Below are 18632 nucleotides of genomic sequence, written 5' to 3'. Positions count from 1 at the left end.
CACCAAGGGATACAGGCCTCAATTAAAGGCTGGAACAGCTGAAGCACCTTCAGTACAAAATCCATCCACATAATCCCTGGGAATATTTCTGCCCTTCATATACCCCTGTAACACTCTGAGTATTCCCTTTGCTACTTAGTGGTCATGGAGAGGGGAGTAGAACAGAATGTTTCCAAGAATATTATTCTTCCATTGGTTGTGTGCACCAATGTCAGCGTGTGTGCGCATCAGGACCCTCAGAGCTAACGGCAATTTGAAGAGGAAACTCAGGTGCCCATTTCAGGGGCTTGTTCTGCCTAGTTTCCTGATTAACAGTGATCAGCCCAATTCTGTTGTGTGAGGGGGTCACAACTGCAATTCTATTTGTCTTTGACTACCCAAACATCATTTTAGCTATAGAAGTCTGCTGCAGGCAAGACTAAATTATTTACTGCCACATGAGGCTCGAAATATGGCCATTGAACCTTTCTGTATGGTCCACGGTATCGTATACTAAACTCGTTACTGTGAAAACTTCTTTCTTTTCATGTTGGAAAGATGTTCATAGCTTTGCAATGCATTCTTTGTGAAAGGTCTCCAAGTATTACTTAAACTTAATTAGCTCCTTGCTTTCTCTGTACAGCATATGGAGATATATGAAGAATTTCAGGCTTTCAAAATTGTTTTTGCCAAATTCATTCACTGACTCATTCTCTGGGAAAATCTCCTTAGATTTTCGAACATGTTGGTTTCCTTTCCGATTTCATTTGCTAAGGAGTTCAGAAAACTCACCACTGGAGGTAAAAGATAATGTAAAATAATTGTCCATAGGTTAAATATAAGTTTCTGGTGATTATCAAACTGACTCTCAGTTAGGCTGTTGAGCTGCAGAACAGATAAGCACCAGGCGAATCAGAGGTTCAGGAACCTTCTGCAAAGTATCTTCTTTCTGGCCCTAGCACCTCACTCCAATCAACGGTACTGTGGGATTCTTTAAATCATCGACAACAGCAGTTCAAGAAAACAATTTGCTAGCACTCAAGGATAGTGAGGGATGGACTATAAACACTGGCCTTGCCAGCAACTCTCACATTCAAATAACAAAAATAAGAAATAGGAACAGCAGTAGTAGCAGAATAAGAAGCCAGATGTGATGAGGTCACCTCTACAGGACTAGATTAATTTAGGATATCTGGACGGCATGGACAAGTTGGACTGAAGTGTCTAATTCCACGCTGTACAGTTCTATGACTCTATGACGTCTAGTCATTGTGAGTTGCCAGAGATGCCCACAGCAGGCACATTTCAGTTTAACTGAGTGCATGAAGCCATATGGCACAACAACACTAAACCCACTGTACGCCAAACCAAATCAACACCAATCATTTCCATAGTCAAGAATCCATACACTACATTGCTTGGCTCATCTTTGACTTCATTCATAACATTATTCACACAGGTAATGGCCTTTTGGAGTGCAGACAGCAACAATGGACCCAGCCAGACAATAGAGTCATGAAACAAAGTTTCTAATTTATTAGCATTTTCAAGTACATTAAGGTAGTGATACTGTTAAAAACACGTAAATGAATCTCCTGGTGGAATTCAAATGTCTTCCTCTGCCTATTCTTTGTGCACAGCGCTGCTTCAGGGGAGATATTCTGCTCTAACAGCTGACATGTCCATGGCAGCTGACCTTTGGGTTTTGGGACCATGAAAACCTATTACTGCAGCAAAGAAAACCTATTACTGCAGCATTAGAGCAGGAGTCAGCATGTGAAGTCTGGACTGAGGGTGAAGTGGGAGCACTGAACAGGCTCCTCACTTCCATTCACCCGTCTCAATCTTCACACTTGTGTCCTGCATTTTACTATTATCCAAGAGGTGGAGAGTACTTCATCGTACTCCAGTGAGGTTCTGAATTGCCTGGCTGAGACTTTCCTCCATCCTGTTCAAAGCAGCAAATCATTATTCAGGGCAAATATTAGTTGCCTGCTATGTCTGGTGCTCCATGCAGATGCTATTTTTACAAAGAAGATGGACATCAGCACAACGGCTCAAGACATCCTGGCACTCATAGTGGAAATGGACTCTTCTAATTTTTTTTTACAAAGATACATAGACCCTCTGGAAATATTGGCAGAATGGCACAAATTTTAAATGACTCCTCCAGAAATGTCCTTTCCATGCATAAATCCAGAGGTTCACTATCCGTATCCAGCTGAGTGGGGCCTAATGTGTCATAGACCATTGAAGAGGTATCTTCCATAACTGCCTCTGTCTCTTCTGCTCACTTACGCCATTGCACAGCGTTTTTAAACAGGTTTCAAAATAACAGGTTTAAACAGGACCCATGCTGACCCTGACATGCAACGTCTCACGGTCTGCCAAATTCTTCTGTTAGAAAAGGCCCAGGCCCAAGATTACCAGATTACAATAGTACAACCTGTACGATTTAGATACTTTTTTTTGGAAAATAACATTTCTGGGAATAGCAAATGAGCAATATGAAACATGACAAATCTAGCATTCTTGTACGAAAAAGGCAAGCCTTTCATTCCAAAGTTCTCTACTGCTAGGGTTTACTATGTCAGTTCTGGGTGTGTATGAGACTAATTTGATTTAGACTGACTGTTTTAGTTCATTAGCAGCATCATTAACATTTTATCATTCGGCTGCTAAGATGGTTAATGGTAACATAGATGAGCTGTTCTATCATCGATCTTTTTTATCTTCTTTGCTGATTTAATTTAATATTTTTCCTTCATCTTTTAAATTGTTTTAAATCTAACTTCTAAAACTATCATATTTTTCTGCACAGTACTCTCCCTTTTGTTCATTATCTCCTTTACTGTTTACATACTTTATACATTACTTTTACTTCAGATTCAGATCTATTTTTATCTATTTATTTATCCATGGTATCTGTAGACTGGAACTGTTGCTCTTCCATATTTAAACAAAATATTGCCAGTAATTCTGTTCATCTAAAGTGAAGGTTACTGGCAGCTTTCTTCAACTAGGATCCCAGTTGAAGATTCCATACTGGATGCTGTACTTCATTTGGAAGTTTCATCAGCAAGAGAGGGACTACACTACACTTTCTCTGAATAATTTTCCGCGCACATGGGCTCCTTAGATATTTAGTTTGATTCATAGCTTTGAGAGTCTCATGCTGCACAATGATGTTGCCACAGGACAAACTGTGGTATCTCGTGTCCCAGATTTTGAGTTAATGAAGCAAATTTTCCAAATCTTCTTGCGGCATTTATGTAACCTTAATGTTAACTTTTTTTGTAAAAGTAAGTTACTATCCACTATGGTTAAATATGACTGGGATTAATTATGTTTAAAAGTTATTTTTAAATTAAACTGGAAACTTCCCTCCTACATTATATTTGAAACAGGCGATCATAGATTTTCTACAGGAAAATGACAAAAGCCTGTGATCAGGAATGAATTATGGTGTTATGGTATTATGAATTATTTTGATCATTGGAAAGGCTTTTAAAACGTTTACGAACAGTGACACTGATGACTGCATACTCTGATTAAGTAGCCACTGTGAAAATCAATTTTTCTTCAGTAATGTATAAAACCAAGTTTGGGAAGAATTATATTTAAGAAGCTACAAATTCAAGCATTACAATCTTACATCCCAAGTATAACACTTAGTATCTCAATTTGTCTAAACAGTCTTGCTTGCCAGAAAATGGGAAAATGTCTAGAACTGTATATTAACCCTTTGCAGATCAAATCTAGTCCTGCTGATTTTAAGCATGTTGCTTTTAAACATTACATAATTTAGCATTTTCTTGTTTTGTTTTCTTCTTTGGTCAAATGATTTCTGTCTCTATACATGGCTATAGTGCAATATCATTTTTAATTTTCAGTGAAGTGACAGGAGACCATGGTGGACATCCTACATATTTTCCACTAAACATTTCATTAGAAGTAATTGTTATATCTAGGTACACAATCTCACATGAGTGTTACTGAAGTTTCAGTTCATAAAAGAAACCTCATTTTTTATGGAAATGGCTGTTTAACTATAAACAGAAACAAATGCTGGGATTTAAGTCAAACCATTGAATCATTTCAATGGGGTGATAGCAAACACAGAGACAAGGCTCCATTAATGCTGGAATGAAACAAGAAATTTAAATCACCGTAGGAACTTTTAATTATCTCCAATTACACACATGCTACATCAACTTATAAGCAAAGTGTTCTATAGCCTAAAGAATCATCTGTTGCACCAAAGATATGTCACTCTCTGAAAGATTTAATTCCCTTAATTCAATTTACCTGTCCTCCCTAATAATCTTTACACTTGACTCTTCTAAAAAATTATCAAATTATAAATAAAAGACTTGATAAGGGAACAGCTTAGCCTCTGTATATCTTATGAAAATCTTTCACAATTTTCAATACTTCCATTAAATCTCTCAAAGTTCCTTTGCTCTGATGAAAAAGAGTTGCAGCTTTACTCATAAACAAAACCTCTGATTCCTAGTACCACAACAAATCTAGTTTGTACCAGTCTTCAGCCTTCACATATTTATTAAAGTAGAGTGGACAAAGCCAGACAGAACATTTGAAGTGTAATCAGTAACATTATCTCTGTATTTTTAGATTATTCCCCTAATTTATAAAAGCTTAAATTCTATTTACTTTTTCACAGCTCTAAAAGATTTATATGGCTGAGTTACCAAGCCACTCTGCTTTTGCATTAGTTTTAAAATTTACCATTTAATGCATTTAATACTCAATACTTATCAATTTGAATACTTTAAACTTCTCTGCAATTTATTTTAAGTGATACCTATTTGATCAATGCCTGCATCATTGAAGAGTTTTCTTCATTCACACTCCCAGTTATTGGGAGTGGCTTCAAATCTGAAATTTTCAACAAGCTCACAATCACTATAATTTTTTGCTCACAAATTTGTGTCATATTATTTCCCCCCGAGGTAAACATTGAACATGCAGTTAGGAAGTACTGCGAATAAAATGCATATCTATTGAATGTTATCGCCAATGTTTCTTCAGGGTTTGACAATTCACGATTTTTGTTTTTTTCTCCAGTTTTCAATACCCAATTGTATACAATACTCAACTGAGTGGTTCACTAAAGTTGACCCATTTTCATCAGTTAACAGTTCAACTGATTTTTGATTTTCACCCCTTTGGGTGATGCAAGAAATGCTAGCTTGCCTTAAACCATTTGAGGGACAATCCAGATGCAGATACAACATCTGCTTCCCATTGCCTGAAATTTTAACACAGCCTGGCTTTTTTAAAAATCAGGCCAAACTAATTATGCCACTTTAGCTGCTTTCATGAAATATTTCCACTGCAAATGGCAAAACCTCTGCCTCAACTGGCATTTTTTTGACAGAAGAGTCATGCAGAGTCAGTGTACGTTGTTCAGAAAATACATAGAAACAAAGTCCTCTGTCATCTTGTTTTTACACACCATTTGGCGAGTAAATTCTCAGGTTGATGGGTATTGATGAAATTCCTTTGTTCGTTCCTGTTACCCTGTTCGTTTCTACTTCAATTTCACAACGTGCTTCTTCAAAATCAGTAAACTTCCTTCCTTTACAATGTAGGAATTCAGCATATTCTGGAACAAAATAAAATAGGAAAACTAGGTGAAACCAAAGACTATTTGGGAACACTTAAATTTTATAGCTATAAGTTACCATTTGAATTGCTTTTCAAATAAACAATGGAATAATCCCAACATTTTAAATATAAAAACAAATCAAAAAAGGCTGAAAATGAACAATTCTTAAGTGAGTGTTAATATAATTTTCCCTTGTAAATTCTAAGTAAAATCAATTAATGTTATGTCAATTAACTCCTTAAATGAAAGAGAATTTGGGAACAGTACTGTCGAGCCATGTCTCAGGATATGATCAGTACTTCCAGGGAACATGATGACTTTGCCACTGTTGCAGTGAAGGGATTACATCCAAGGAAAGCAATCAGATAGGGTTGACCATCGAATATTTGCGAATGAACACAACTGGATCTGACTTGATTATGTTGAGTGAAATAGTCTGCTGACATGAACCATTTGTGAACTACTACTTGTGTGTGATACCAGTATTAAATGTTGCAACAGAATTATAACAGAAAAGGAGTGACAGTGGTGTCGTGGTAACGCACTGGAATAATGAGTGGTTATAGTTTTGGGGATAAGGGTTCAAATCCACAGTAGCTAGTGGAATTTAAATTCAATTAATAAAGCTGAAATATATATTTTAAAATAGCTAGTCTTTATAAAGTGACATAGAATGTCATAAAAACCCATCTGGTTCACTAATTTGGTAGTCTCCATGCTCACAACATTGTGGCTGATTCTTAAATGCCCTCTGAAAAGGCCTAACACACCACTCAGTACAAAGACTGGCTTCCTCAGGTTTGAAATGCCTTTTACTTGAGAGAACAATTCCTGCCCTTGCACAGACCTGATGGCTACTTCGATCTCATTCACAGACTTTAGCTTTCCAACTCCTGGGATCCAATCACATCAGTTCTAGCAGTCAGAAGGTCTATGTCTTCAATAAATGGTTACTAGCCCACCAGAATCACCAGTAGATGAATCAGCTACTTGTTGCCAGCTGAAACGCCATTTATACACATCCCTTGGCTGTAGCCTACCTCAAACCACTGGGTTCCACTACTACCTGAACAAGGAGCTGTACCAATGGCACTTACGATGAGTATCAGGTCATTTACTTTTTAAAAAGTGCAGCAATCGTTCAACAATCCTTTGCTTTAAAACAGTTCTTTTCCCATTTCAGTCCGCAATCAAAAATACAGAATAAAAAGATTGTCCTTACAACAGAGAGAGAAAGTGACATGATTCCATCAAAAACATGACAAAAAGCATTCTAAAGATTTACACATTTAATTTTGCTACTTTATACATGAAGAATAATCCATGGTTTGAAGATCTCCATGTTCCTCTTCCAGCTGCAGCACAAAAACCTTAACATTCATCAAAAGCATAAGAATAAAAACTGTGGTAATAGCAAAGCATATTTACCTAACCATAAGTTTCAAGGTGATCTTTAACTCAGTCACAGGACATAAAATCAGATTCAGTTAAAATTATGCCTTCCAACTTTAATCAATACAAATGAAAAGTCATCTATCTCCAAATTTGGACAATGATGAGCCAAACAGAATTCAAACACAGAAGTACTCTATAACTTGCTCTGCTATGTGTATTACTGTAGCTGGCAGTTATTCACTAGCAGGAAGCAACTGTGGTCAATGTCACTTGGCAACAGAAGCTATTCAAGAAAAGTGAAAAAGCAAACTGGTCAAAATCTTCTAAGATAAGGTCACCCAAGTCTTCTGAGATAAGGTCTCATTATTGAAAAGACAACAATAAATTAATACCACAAATGTAAAAGTTACCTGCACAGGAATTGCTCACTGATTATTACTAGTTGGTTTAATACCACTTGACATGTTCATCATTTTTGAATACATTCCCTTATTGATTAAAGTGTAAAATTAGAACAAAAGCTGTGAGGTGCTTTAGCTTTTTGAAGATGGAAAGAATTTCTGATAGAAGGGTATGGCAGATTCAGTTATTCAACAAGGTTTTCTTAATATTCACTGGGCCCAATCCAAAAGTGTGCCTAGATATCAGTGAAGATCCTCACGACAAAGGACGCTAAATCTATCCAGGAGAGTAACTTGTAAAATCAAAACATATCAAGCTAACTTTCCTTGCTGTGATGAATGGAACAGCAGTCAAGCTCCTCTTTTTGAATGCAATTCACACAGATAAGGATTTATTTTGGGTGAATAATCATGAAATCCATACATAAACATGTTACATTCAGTAGAATACAGTACCTGTGTTACAATTAACCAGCTGCAAAACCAGAGGTCGTCTAGTAACAATGCCTGGTCCCCGAGGAAGGAAATCTCTATTATCAGAGAGGAAAAACAAGTTAAGGACATGTTTTTACTAAAGCATAGATCTCTTAGATAGGAAAGTTCTGTAACAACATTTATGACAGAACAAGATTGACTTTGCATTTTGAATTTTCAAAATTCAAAACTGTGAGGCAGAGACAACCACTACGCAAGTTGCAATACAGGATCTTCTGAAATAAAATTTCAATTTCCATCATTTGAAGTACTGTTGTCATTTTTTGCTAAATTAGAAAGCTCAGACAAAGAAACATAACAATCTTTAGGCTGCAATGTAAAACAATCCTGGGATGGTGAATTACAGTGTTAAAGTAACTGGAAAATTGATGCATTAGCAGCCTTAGTCAATAAGTTTACATGACAGATTTATCCAGATCTGAAGATCATAGCCTATTCTTCCTCTCTAACACAAAGTTTTCATTTTCCTGAGAATAAATAAATGCCAGTAAAGGCAGCCTGCAACTAGCAATTAGGTGTTTATCCCAACTTCAGGAGTCTAGACTTTTAATTTTAAAATTTGTCTAAAATTTCTGAAGTCTCGACACTCAAATTCACAAAAGGGACTGCTATACATGTGACAATAAAACCTCATTCTAATTCTAATACATGACCTTTCTGATGTTACATCCATTGGATCATGACAGAGTTGCATCAAGGGAGGCAGCTGCCTGACCCAATGACCTAGCACCAATTACCGTCAAAACTACCTTAATCGGTCACAAATCCCCATTCTTTTCCATTATACAAGTTTTTATTACTTCAAGGGCTCACTCAACTCTCTTTTGAGAACCACAACTGAACCAGCCTTTACTACAGTCTCAAGAAGTGCATTCCAACTCCGAACATGTCATTGATAAACATGTTTTCTCTTGGTGTTGCCTTTGTTTCTTTTGCCAATTACTTTAAATCTGCAACCTCTGTCATTAATTGGCATTGGAGAAACAAAGTCTAACAAAGTGTAATTCAGGCTAAATGTTGTCTAATATCGATGTGAATCTATTTAAGGCAAGAGTCTGGTGCTGGAAAAGCACAGCAGGTCAGGCAGCATCCAAGGAGCAGGAGAATCAACGTTTCTGGCATAAGCCCTTCATCAGGAATGATTCTCAGGAAACACACCATAAATGGACAGACACAGTACAACAAGCCATAAATATTAGATAGCAACAAACATAGAAAATGAAAAGAACCTGCAGAAAAAACTAGGCAAACTTACACAAAATAACAACACTGACAACACAGAAGCATGGATATAAAAAAACCTATCTGACTGACCCTTAACAGACACTGAAAAAGCAGTCTTAGTAAGAGGATTAAATTATAACTTCCAGGATGCAGATAAGAAAGATTACTTAGCAGCATTAGAAACAACATTGAAAGACAACCAACTCTCAGAAGAATTCCAGAAACCATCAGACAGACAATCGCACTAACATTAAGCATGGAAAAGGAAGGAAAGACACTCAAAACACAAGAAAGGAAAGCACTAGAAAGACTAAAAAAAAGATAAGAATATTGTTATCCTACCTGCAGACAGAGGACTTTTGACAGTCATTTTAAATCAAAGAGACTATATTGAGAAAGTGAACGCACTACTTGCAGATACCATCACTTACCAACAAGTAGCGATAGACCCGACCCCACAACTAGAGAATCAAATCATAGCCCTACTCAAAAGACTTCAGAAATCTAGAGAAATAAATAAGACCGATTTACAAAAAATGAAACCAAATAGATCCAACACATCACTCTTCACAGAACAACTACGCAGAGCAGAGGAAAATCACCTCTCCAGTGTATTCAAAAAGAACGGTTACCCAATGAACACAGTCCACCAATTTTCAGCAACAAACCCAAACAGGCAGACAAAACGTGTCCAGAAACCTTAGCCATTCTCCCCTACATCAGACATCTCGGAAATGACTGCAAGACTACTCAGACTCCTTGGCGTCATGGTATCCCACAAACCCACCATCACACTAAAACAGCAGCTAATGAACTTGAAAGACGAACGTAGGTGGGGAGTTCTTGGACTAATGAGATGAGTTCGGTTGGGCAGGAGCAGGCTGAGACGATGGGTCATCCGGGGCAGTCAGGTTTGTGGATTTTGGGCAGGAGGTAGAAACGGGCGGTGCGAGGACCTCCCATCCACCACCTCCAACCTCATAGTCCCACAACCCCGCACCGCCCGTTTCTACCTCCTGCCCAAAATCCACAAACCTGACTGCCCCGGACGACCCATCGTCTCAGCCTGCTCCTGCCCAACTGAACTCATCTCGGCATACCTCGACACGGTCCTGTCCCCATTAGTCCAAGAACTCCCCACCTACGTTCGTGACACCACCCACGCCCTCCACCTCCTCCAGGATTTCCGCTTCCCCGGTCCCCAACGCCTCATCTTCACCATGGACATCCAGTCCCTGTACACCTCCATCCCCCATCACGAAGGACTCAAAGCACTCCGCTTCTTCCTTTCCCACCGTACCACCCAGTACCCTTCCACCGACACCCTCCTTCGACTGACCGAACTGGTCCTCACCCTGAACAACTTTTCTTTCCAATCCTCCCACTTTCTCCAAACAAAAGGAGTAGCCATGGGCACCCGCATGGGCCCCAGCTATGCCTGCCTCTTCGTAGGGTATGTGGAACAATCCATCTTCCGCAACTACACTGGCCCCACCCCCCATCTTTTCCTTCGCTACATTGATGACTGTATCGGCGCGACCTCGTGCTCCCACGAGGAGGTTGAACAGTTCATCCACTACACTAACACCTTCCACCCAGACCTCAAATTCACCTGGACAGTCTCGGACTCCTCCCTCCCCTTCCTAGACCTTTCTGTTTCTATCTCAGGCGACCGAATCAACACGGACATCTACTACAAACCAACCGACTCCCACAGCTACCTGGACTACACCTCCTCCCATCCTGCCCCCTGTAAAAACGCCATCCCATTCTCCCAATTCCTTCGTCTCCGCCGCATCTGCTCCCAGGAGGACCAGTTCAAAATACGTACAACACAGATGGCCTCCTTCTTCAAGGACCGCAATTTCCCCCCCGACGTGGTCGACGGTGCCCTCCACCGCATCTCCTCCACTTCCCGCTCCTCCGCCCTTGAGCCCCGCCCCTCCAACCGCCACCAGGACAGAACCCCACTGGTCCTCACCTACCACCCCACCAATCTCCATGTACAGCGCATCATCCGCCGTCACTTCCGCCACCTCCAAACAGACCCCAGCACCAAGGATATATTTCCCTCCCCTCCCCTATCAGCTTTCCGTAGAGACCACTCCCTCCGCGACTCCCTTGTCAGATCCACACCCCCCACCGACCCAACCTCCACTCCCGGCACCTTCCCTTGCAACCGCAGGAGGTGCAACTCTTGCGCCCACACCTCCCCCCTCACTTCTCTCCAAGGCCCCAAAGGAAACTTCCATATCCGCCACAGATTCACCTGCACCTCCACCCACATCATCTACTGCATCCGCTGCAGCCGGTGTGGCCTCCTCTATATTGGGGAGACAGGCCGCCTACTTGCGGAGCGATTCAGAGAGCACCTCTGGGCCACCCGGACGAACCAACCCAACCAACCTGTAGCACAGCATTTCAACTCCCCCTCCCACTCCCAGTCCACCGAGGATATGCAGGTCATTGGACTCATCCACCGCCAAACCACAACAACCCGACGGTCGGAGGAGGAGCGTCTTATCTTCCGACTGGGAACCCTCCAACCGCAGGGGATGAACTTGGACTTCACCAGTTTCTTCATCCCCCCTCCCCCCACCTTGTCTCAGCCGGATCCCTCCAGCCCGGCACCGCCTTCCTGACCTGCAGTCTTCTTCTTGACCTCTCCGCCTCCATCCTACTCCGACCTATCACCCTCACCTTGACCTCTTTCCACCTATCACATTTCCAACGCCCCTCCTCCAAGTCCCTCCTCCCTACCTTTTATCTTCTCCTGCTGAACACTCTCTGCTCATTCCTGAAGAAGGGCCTGTGCCCGAAACGTCGAATCTCCTGTTCCCTGGATGCTGCCTGACCTGCTGTGCTGTTCCAGCAATAAAGTTTCAACTTTGATCTCCAGCATCTGCAGACCTCACTTTCTCCTTGTGAAGCAAAGCCCCACTTTCACATTGAGAATAACCTCCGTCATGTTGTGTAGCATTATCACTGTGCTAAATGGGGCAGATTTCGAGCAGATCTAGCAACACAGGACTGGACATCCATGAGGAGCTGTATGCCACCAACAGCAGCAGAATTGTACTCCAGCACAATCTGTAACCTCGTGGCATACCTGAAAATGAGGTGTCAAACTGGGGAAACTATCAACCAGGATAGTTGCATGCCAAACAGCATAAGCAAGAAATGATAGACAGAGCTAAGGATCCCACAATCAGATGTAACTCTGAAGTCCTGTTACATCCAGTTGTAAATAGTGGTGGACAATTAAACAACTCACTGGTGGAGGAGGCTCCACTAGTACATCCCAATCCACAATGATGGGGAATCCAACACATCAGTGCAAAAGATAAGGTTGAGGCATTCTTTCACAGCAATCTTTAGCCAGAAGTGACAAGTAGATAATCCATCTCAATATCCTCCAGTGGTCTCCAGTAACATAGATGCCAGTCTTCAGTCAATTCAGTTCACTCTACATGATATCAAGAAATGGCTGGAGACACTGGATACTGCAAAGGCCATGTGCCCTGACAACATTCCAGCAATAGTTCTGAAGACCTGTGCTCCAGAACTTGCCACACCCCTAGCTGAGCACTTCCAGTACACTTACAACACTTGCATTTACCCAACAATGTGGAAAATTGCCCAGGTATGTCCTGTACACAAAAAGTAGGACAAATCCAACACAGCCAATTACCAACCATCCGTCTCTTCTTGATCATAGAGCCATAGAGATGTACAGCATGGAAACAGACGCTTCGGTCCAACCCATCCATGCCAACCAGATATCCCAACCCAATCTAGTCCCACCTGCCAGCATCCAACCCATGTCTCTCCAAACCCTTCCTATTCATATACCCATCCAAATGCCTCTTAAATGTTGCAATTGTACCAACCTCCACCACTTCCTCTGGCAGCTCATTCCACACTCGTACCACCCTCTGTGTGAAAAAGTTGCCCCTTAGGTCTCTTTTATATCTTTCCTCTCTCACCCTAAACCTATGCCCTCTAGTTCTGCACTCCCCGACCCCAGGGAAAAGACTTTGCCTATTTACCCTATCCATGCCCCTCATAATTTTGTAAACCTCCATAAGGTCACCCCTTAGCCTCTGAAGCTCCAGGGAAAGCAGCCCCAGCCTGTTCAGTCTCCTCCCTATAGCTCAAATCATCCAACCCTGGCAATATCCTTGTAAATCTTTTCTGAATCCTTGATGGAAGAAGTCATGAACGGTGCTATCAAGCAGCTGCTGCTCAGCGACAGCCAGTTCTGCCAGGGTCACTCAGCCCCTAACTGCATTACAGCCTCGGTTCGAACATGGATAAAAGAGGTGAATTCCAGAGGTGAGGTAAGAGTGACATCAAAGAGCCCTCGCAAAACTGGAATCAATAGGTATGAGGGGGTATACTGTATGCTGGTTAGAGCCATACCTGGCACATAGAAAGATGATTGTAGTTATTGGAGGTCAGTCATCTCAGCTCCAGGACTTCTCTGCAGGAGTTCCACAAGATAGTGTCCTAGGCCCAACCATCTTCAACAGCTTCATTAAAGACCTTCCCTCCAACAAAGTCAGAAGATGATTGTACAATGTTCAACACCACTCACAGCACCTCAGATACTGAAGCAGTCCATGTTCAAATTCAGTAAGACTGGGACAATATCCTAGTTTGGGCTGACACGTGGCAAGTAACATCTTTCCAATACAAATGCTTGGCAATGACCATCTACAATATGAGACAATCTAACAACCACTCCTTGACATTCAATGGTCTTACTAGCAACATCCTAAGGTTATCACTGGGCAAGAAACTCAAGTGGATTTGCCATATAAATATGGTGGCTACAAGGGAAGGTTGGCATGAGGAATACTACTGCAAGTAACTCACCTCTGATTCTCCAGAACCTGCACACCAAGGCATAAGTCACAAGGGTGATGGAATACTCCCACTTGCCTGTATGGGTGCAGCTCCAAAAACATTCAAGAAGTTTGATACCATCCAGGACAAAGCAGCCTGCTTGATTAGTATCACATCCACAAGCATGCACTCCCTCTACCACTATTGCTCAGTAACAGCAGCGTATACAATCCACAACATGCACTGCAGAAATTTGCTGATGACCCTCAGACAAACACATGATCACTTCCATCTACAAGAAAGAAGCCAAAGATACATAGGAACACTACCACCTGCAAGTCCCCCTCCAGCCACTCATCATCCTGACTTCGAAAGATATCACTGTTTCTTCACTGTTGCTTCAAATTCCTGAACTTGCTTCCTTAATGGCATGATTGGTCTACCTACAGCATGTGGACTGCAGTGGTTCAAGAAGGAAGCTCACCATCACCTTCTCAAAGGCAACTAGGGTCATGTAATAAATGCTGGCCAACCAGAAAAGCCCACATCCCATCAGAAAACTATCAAAAAATAGAACATGATCAATGTACAGAATGGACTTCCAAATAGAGAAGCTGAGGCAACACCATTGAATTATTTCAGTAATAAATGGATGTCTTATATGGGGCAGTGTCTGTAGGGTTTTTCTGAAATGAGTTGAATTGCTGGCCTCTATTTATTTTGTGAGCTTGCCAACTTACAAGCCAACTGATAAAACAACCATTGGGTATTTGAGTAATTCAGCACCTGAGATAATTTAACTTATCCAACTGTCTGCAAAATTTTGATTGTTATCAAAACAGATGTTTTAAGAATACATCAGAACAACGAAAATATGTGATTACCACCATGTTGTAAAACTGACCTTTGACAGTTTATACGCAATCAACTTATCTGAGCAGATAATTCAGAAAACATCAAAACTAAAACACAAATCAGTGCTTTAATAGGTTCAATATTTAGCGCCAAGTATCCAGTAATCAAAACAGGTTACTATGCTGGAAATCCCTGCATCCAACATATTAATGCAGCTTCTATGATAAGTCATGGGATGTATAACAAACAGGTCGAAATAATAAGACTTTTGTTATAAATAAGCATTGCAAATTCATGATCTTTTTTTCTCTCACTTCAATGGACTAACTATTATTCAAACAAAGTTGGGCCTTAGAAACAAATAAGTAACTTCAGTGAATTTGAACATTAAAAAGCATTGTTTAATTGAAGAATTTTTTTTTATCACAGCCACTTACCTCGCGTGTGTGCTGCCCCCATGTGGAAATCATTATTTCTTTAAAACAAAGTATGTAGCTTGGCACAAATTATCATGCAAGAATACAAAAGGGGTGTCTTTTTGTTAAAATTATTTACATATTCATTTTCTCCCTTTTACAGGTTTCTATACAAGCTCAACAGTTACATTTCCAAAGCAGTAAAACTGGCAAAGGTACTTTGCAGGAGCATTACCAGACGAAAGCTGACAGAAGTATGTCACGAGGTATTAGGACAGATGACTGAATGTTTGGCAAAAAAGGTAGATTTTTGAGTAGCAGCAAAGAGGAGGGAGGTAGAGGGGTTGGTAGACTTTTAGAAGAGTTCAGGGCTTATGTTTGAAGCAGCAAAAGGCATGGCCACTCAATGGTGAGGTGATTAAAACGAGATGCACAAAAGTCCAGAATGAATCCCACCTACTGCCCGTTCCCTCACTACATGCATTTCAATCACCACGCTTCTGCATGACTTCCAGTTCTGGAAGCTGTGCAGTGAGAGAAAAGTGCCTGTTCTTAAGAGGCTTTGCCAGCTTTTGCATCATGTTTCAGTTTGGTCCAGATGGGCTATCATCGCAGAATAAAATAAGTTTTGTGGTGGCAATGCAAACAAATGAGAATATACAAGGAAGTGATGTGTTAAGCCAGTGTATCACAGTACTAGAAATATAACAGGCTATTCATCAAGTCTACGCGGACTCTCTGCAAGAGCTGCTCAACTAGTCCCATTCCTTTGCCTGTTTGCTGTAGATCTGCCATTTTTGTTCTTTGGTTGTCTCTCTAATGGGCTCATGCAGGATGAAGAAAAATTATCAGAAATGTTGTTAACCCCATATCCAGTAACTGAGCAATGCAAGCTAACCAGGGGCTCTAGAAACAAATCGTAACCACAAAAATGACCTCCTGTACCTCCACACTCGAAAGCAGCCAACAACATTCTGGACGTTCCAAAGGCTCAGAGCCAGAGGCCAATCTGCAGCATAACCAGCAACAGAGTGATGTTGTAGATACAAGGTGAAACAATAACAGTGAGTGGTGACCCTGGACCATTTAAAAAAAAACAAAAATGCACAACTTCTACGTGGAATGGAAAATTTAATTTCTGTTCAAATGTATAAAAGACAAGAGCAGTTGTCTTATAAATCACCAAACACTTCCAGTAAATAAAAAGGCAAATTTGAAACAATACCACACATTGATGCACAGTGACTTCAAGGATGGGTTTCCCTTCAACAGCATGCTTCGGTCCAACAAAGTTGTTGGGCTGAAGACCCCTTGAAAGCTCAGTAGTCATTTTTTTCTCACCAGCAACAAAAAGTAAGGCTTGCACGGAAGCATCATTTTATTATTGCCACCTACTGGCAAAACACAAGAGATCATTTCCAGGAATTACACAAAGTGTCTGAGGAATGGTGAATGGTGCTGAACATTGTGCAGTCAAAGAATATCCCCTCTCCTCATCTTATAAAGAAGGGGAAAGTAAATGAAAAAGCAGCTGAGGATAGTTGGTCCTAGGACACTACCCTGAGGAACTCCTACAAAGATGTCCTGCGACTAAGACGACTGACCTCCAACCAATCTTCCTCTATGCTAGCTAGGCATAACTCCAACTCTCAGTCAGTTTTCACTCCAGATTCCTCCTGATTCCAGCTTTGCTAGGTCTCCTTGATGCCATAAACAGATAAATGCTATCTGATGTCAAGACCAGTCATGCTCAATTTACCTCCAGAAGTCAGCTCTTTTGAACCAAGGCCGTAATAAAGTCAAGAGATGAGTGGCTCTCATGAAACCAACAGTGAATGACAATGAACAACGTTTTGCTGATTAAGAGTCGCTTGGAAGCACTACCAATTACCCTTTCCATCATTTTACTGACAATCAAGAACTGAACGATAGGATTTTAATTAGCTGGTTGTGTCTGTCATCCATCTTGCAGACAGAAGGTACCTGTGTAATCTTCCATATTACCAGGTAGATGCCAGTGTTGAATCCCTGAAGACAAAAGTAAACTTGCAAATTATAGGGTGGAATTGTAGAGGTGCAATGACAGACCTTAAAGAAATATTTCATCACTCTTAGCAAAACTATATTCCATAAAGAAAGACTCAGGAGATGTATGCTGACTAAAGCAGTTAAGGATAGAATGAAATTAAAAATAAAACCGTACAATTCTTCAAAGGCCAGTGATAGGTCAGGAATTTATAAGCACTTTAGAAAGGATGACTTTAAGGAAAGTTAAAGTATGAGAGAAAACTAGTGAGAAATATAAAAAAGGGTAGTGAGAACTTCAATCTGTATTTAAAAAGGGAAAAGGTAATTAATGTGGTCTTCTCGAGAGCAAGTCTGAGAAATTAGTCATGGGAACTAAGGAAGTAGCAGAAACGTTGAACAATTACAATGCTCTCTTCACTGTAAAAGTTCCAAATAACTAAAAATACTTGTAACCTATGTGATGAAGGTGAGGGAGGAACTTAAAACAATTACAATCACCCGGGAAATAAACTGAGAAAACTATTGGAACAAAAGGCTGACATATGCCCAGGACCTTAAACAATGTTGGAGACGGTAGATACATTGGTTAAAATTTTCCAAAATTCTCTCAATTCTGGAAAGCAAATTGCTTTATTCAAGGAAAGAGGGAGACAGAAAATAGGAACCTACAAGGCCAGTTAGCCTAGCACCTGTCATGGACAAAATACTAGAATCTATTATGAGAAACAATATTTGACTAATTCTTACAATTCTTTGAGGAAGTAACAAGCAAAGTGGATAATGGGGAACCTGCAGGTGCTGTGCATATGGACTCCCAAAATGCATTTGATACTGTGCTATATCAAGGATTACTTCATGGTATAGAATAGCATGGATAGAGAATTACCGTAACTAGTGGCAAGATCAGTGCCGGACCAGAACTATTTATAACTTAGATCAAGTTATTGGATGAAGGAACCAAATATATGGTTCCTGACTTGTAGAGGACACAAAGATAAGGAGGAGAAAGTTTGAAGAAGACTTAAATGAATCTGCAAAATGGGCAGGCAAAAACATTGTCAAATGTGAATATAACATGGGAAACTGTGAGCTTACCCACAGTCGCAGGATCAGTAGTATAGATGTAAATGATTCAAATGTGAAGAGAATCAGAATTCAGCAGTACAGAGGGATCTGGGTGTCCTGGTACATAAATCACAAAATGCTGTCATACAAGTACAACAAGTGATTTGAAAGACAAATGAAATGTTTTACATTGTATTCACCTCGCAATAAACAAAATCAAGACATTTTCCTTCGGTTGTACACAGTGTTTGAGAGATCACATTTGGAGTATTATGTTTTAATCTCCTTAGATAT

General features: G+C 40.6%; 1 protein-coding gene across 2 annotated transcripts in view; it reads right to left on the bottom strand.

Annotated features, from left to right (window-relative positions):
• LOC122554598 (dynamin-3-like) overlaps positions 1-18632 on the bottom strand; it is a 215331-nt gene that overhangs the window by 163533 nt on the left and 33166 nt on the right. For both annotated transcript variants that reach the window (XM_043699882.2, XM_043699891.2), the window contains exons 2-3: positions 7864-7937; positions 5459-5608 (exon numbers count right to left, since the gene is read on the bottom strand). In XM_043699882.2, the coding sequence (XP_043555817.1) occupies positions 5459-5608; positions 7864-7937 (224 nt within the window). The remainder of the gene's footprint in view (positions 1-5458; positions 5609-7863; positions 7938-18632) is intronic.

Source organism: Chiloscyllium plagiosum, unplaced genomic scaffold (genome assembly GCF_037043375.1).
Source record: "Chiloscyllium plagiosum isolate Xiang-an unplaced genomic scaffold, Cpla_swu_hap1 HiC_scaffold_9, whole genome shotgun sequence".
NCBI classification, from domain to species: domain Eukaryota; kingdom Metazoa; phylum Chordata; class Chondrichthyes; order Orectolobiformes; family Hemiscylliidae; genus Chiloscyllium; species Chiloscyllium plagiosum.
The sequence above is the reverse complement of the archived record's forward strand: the minus strand, read 5'-3'. Positions and strand labels throughout refer to the sequence as shown.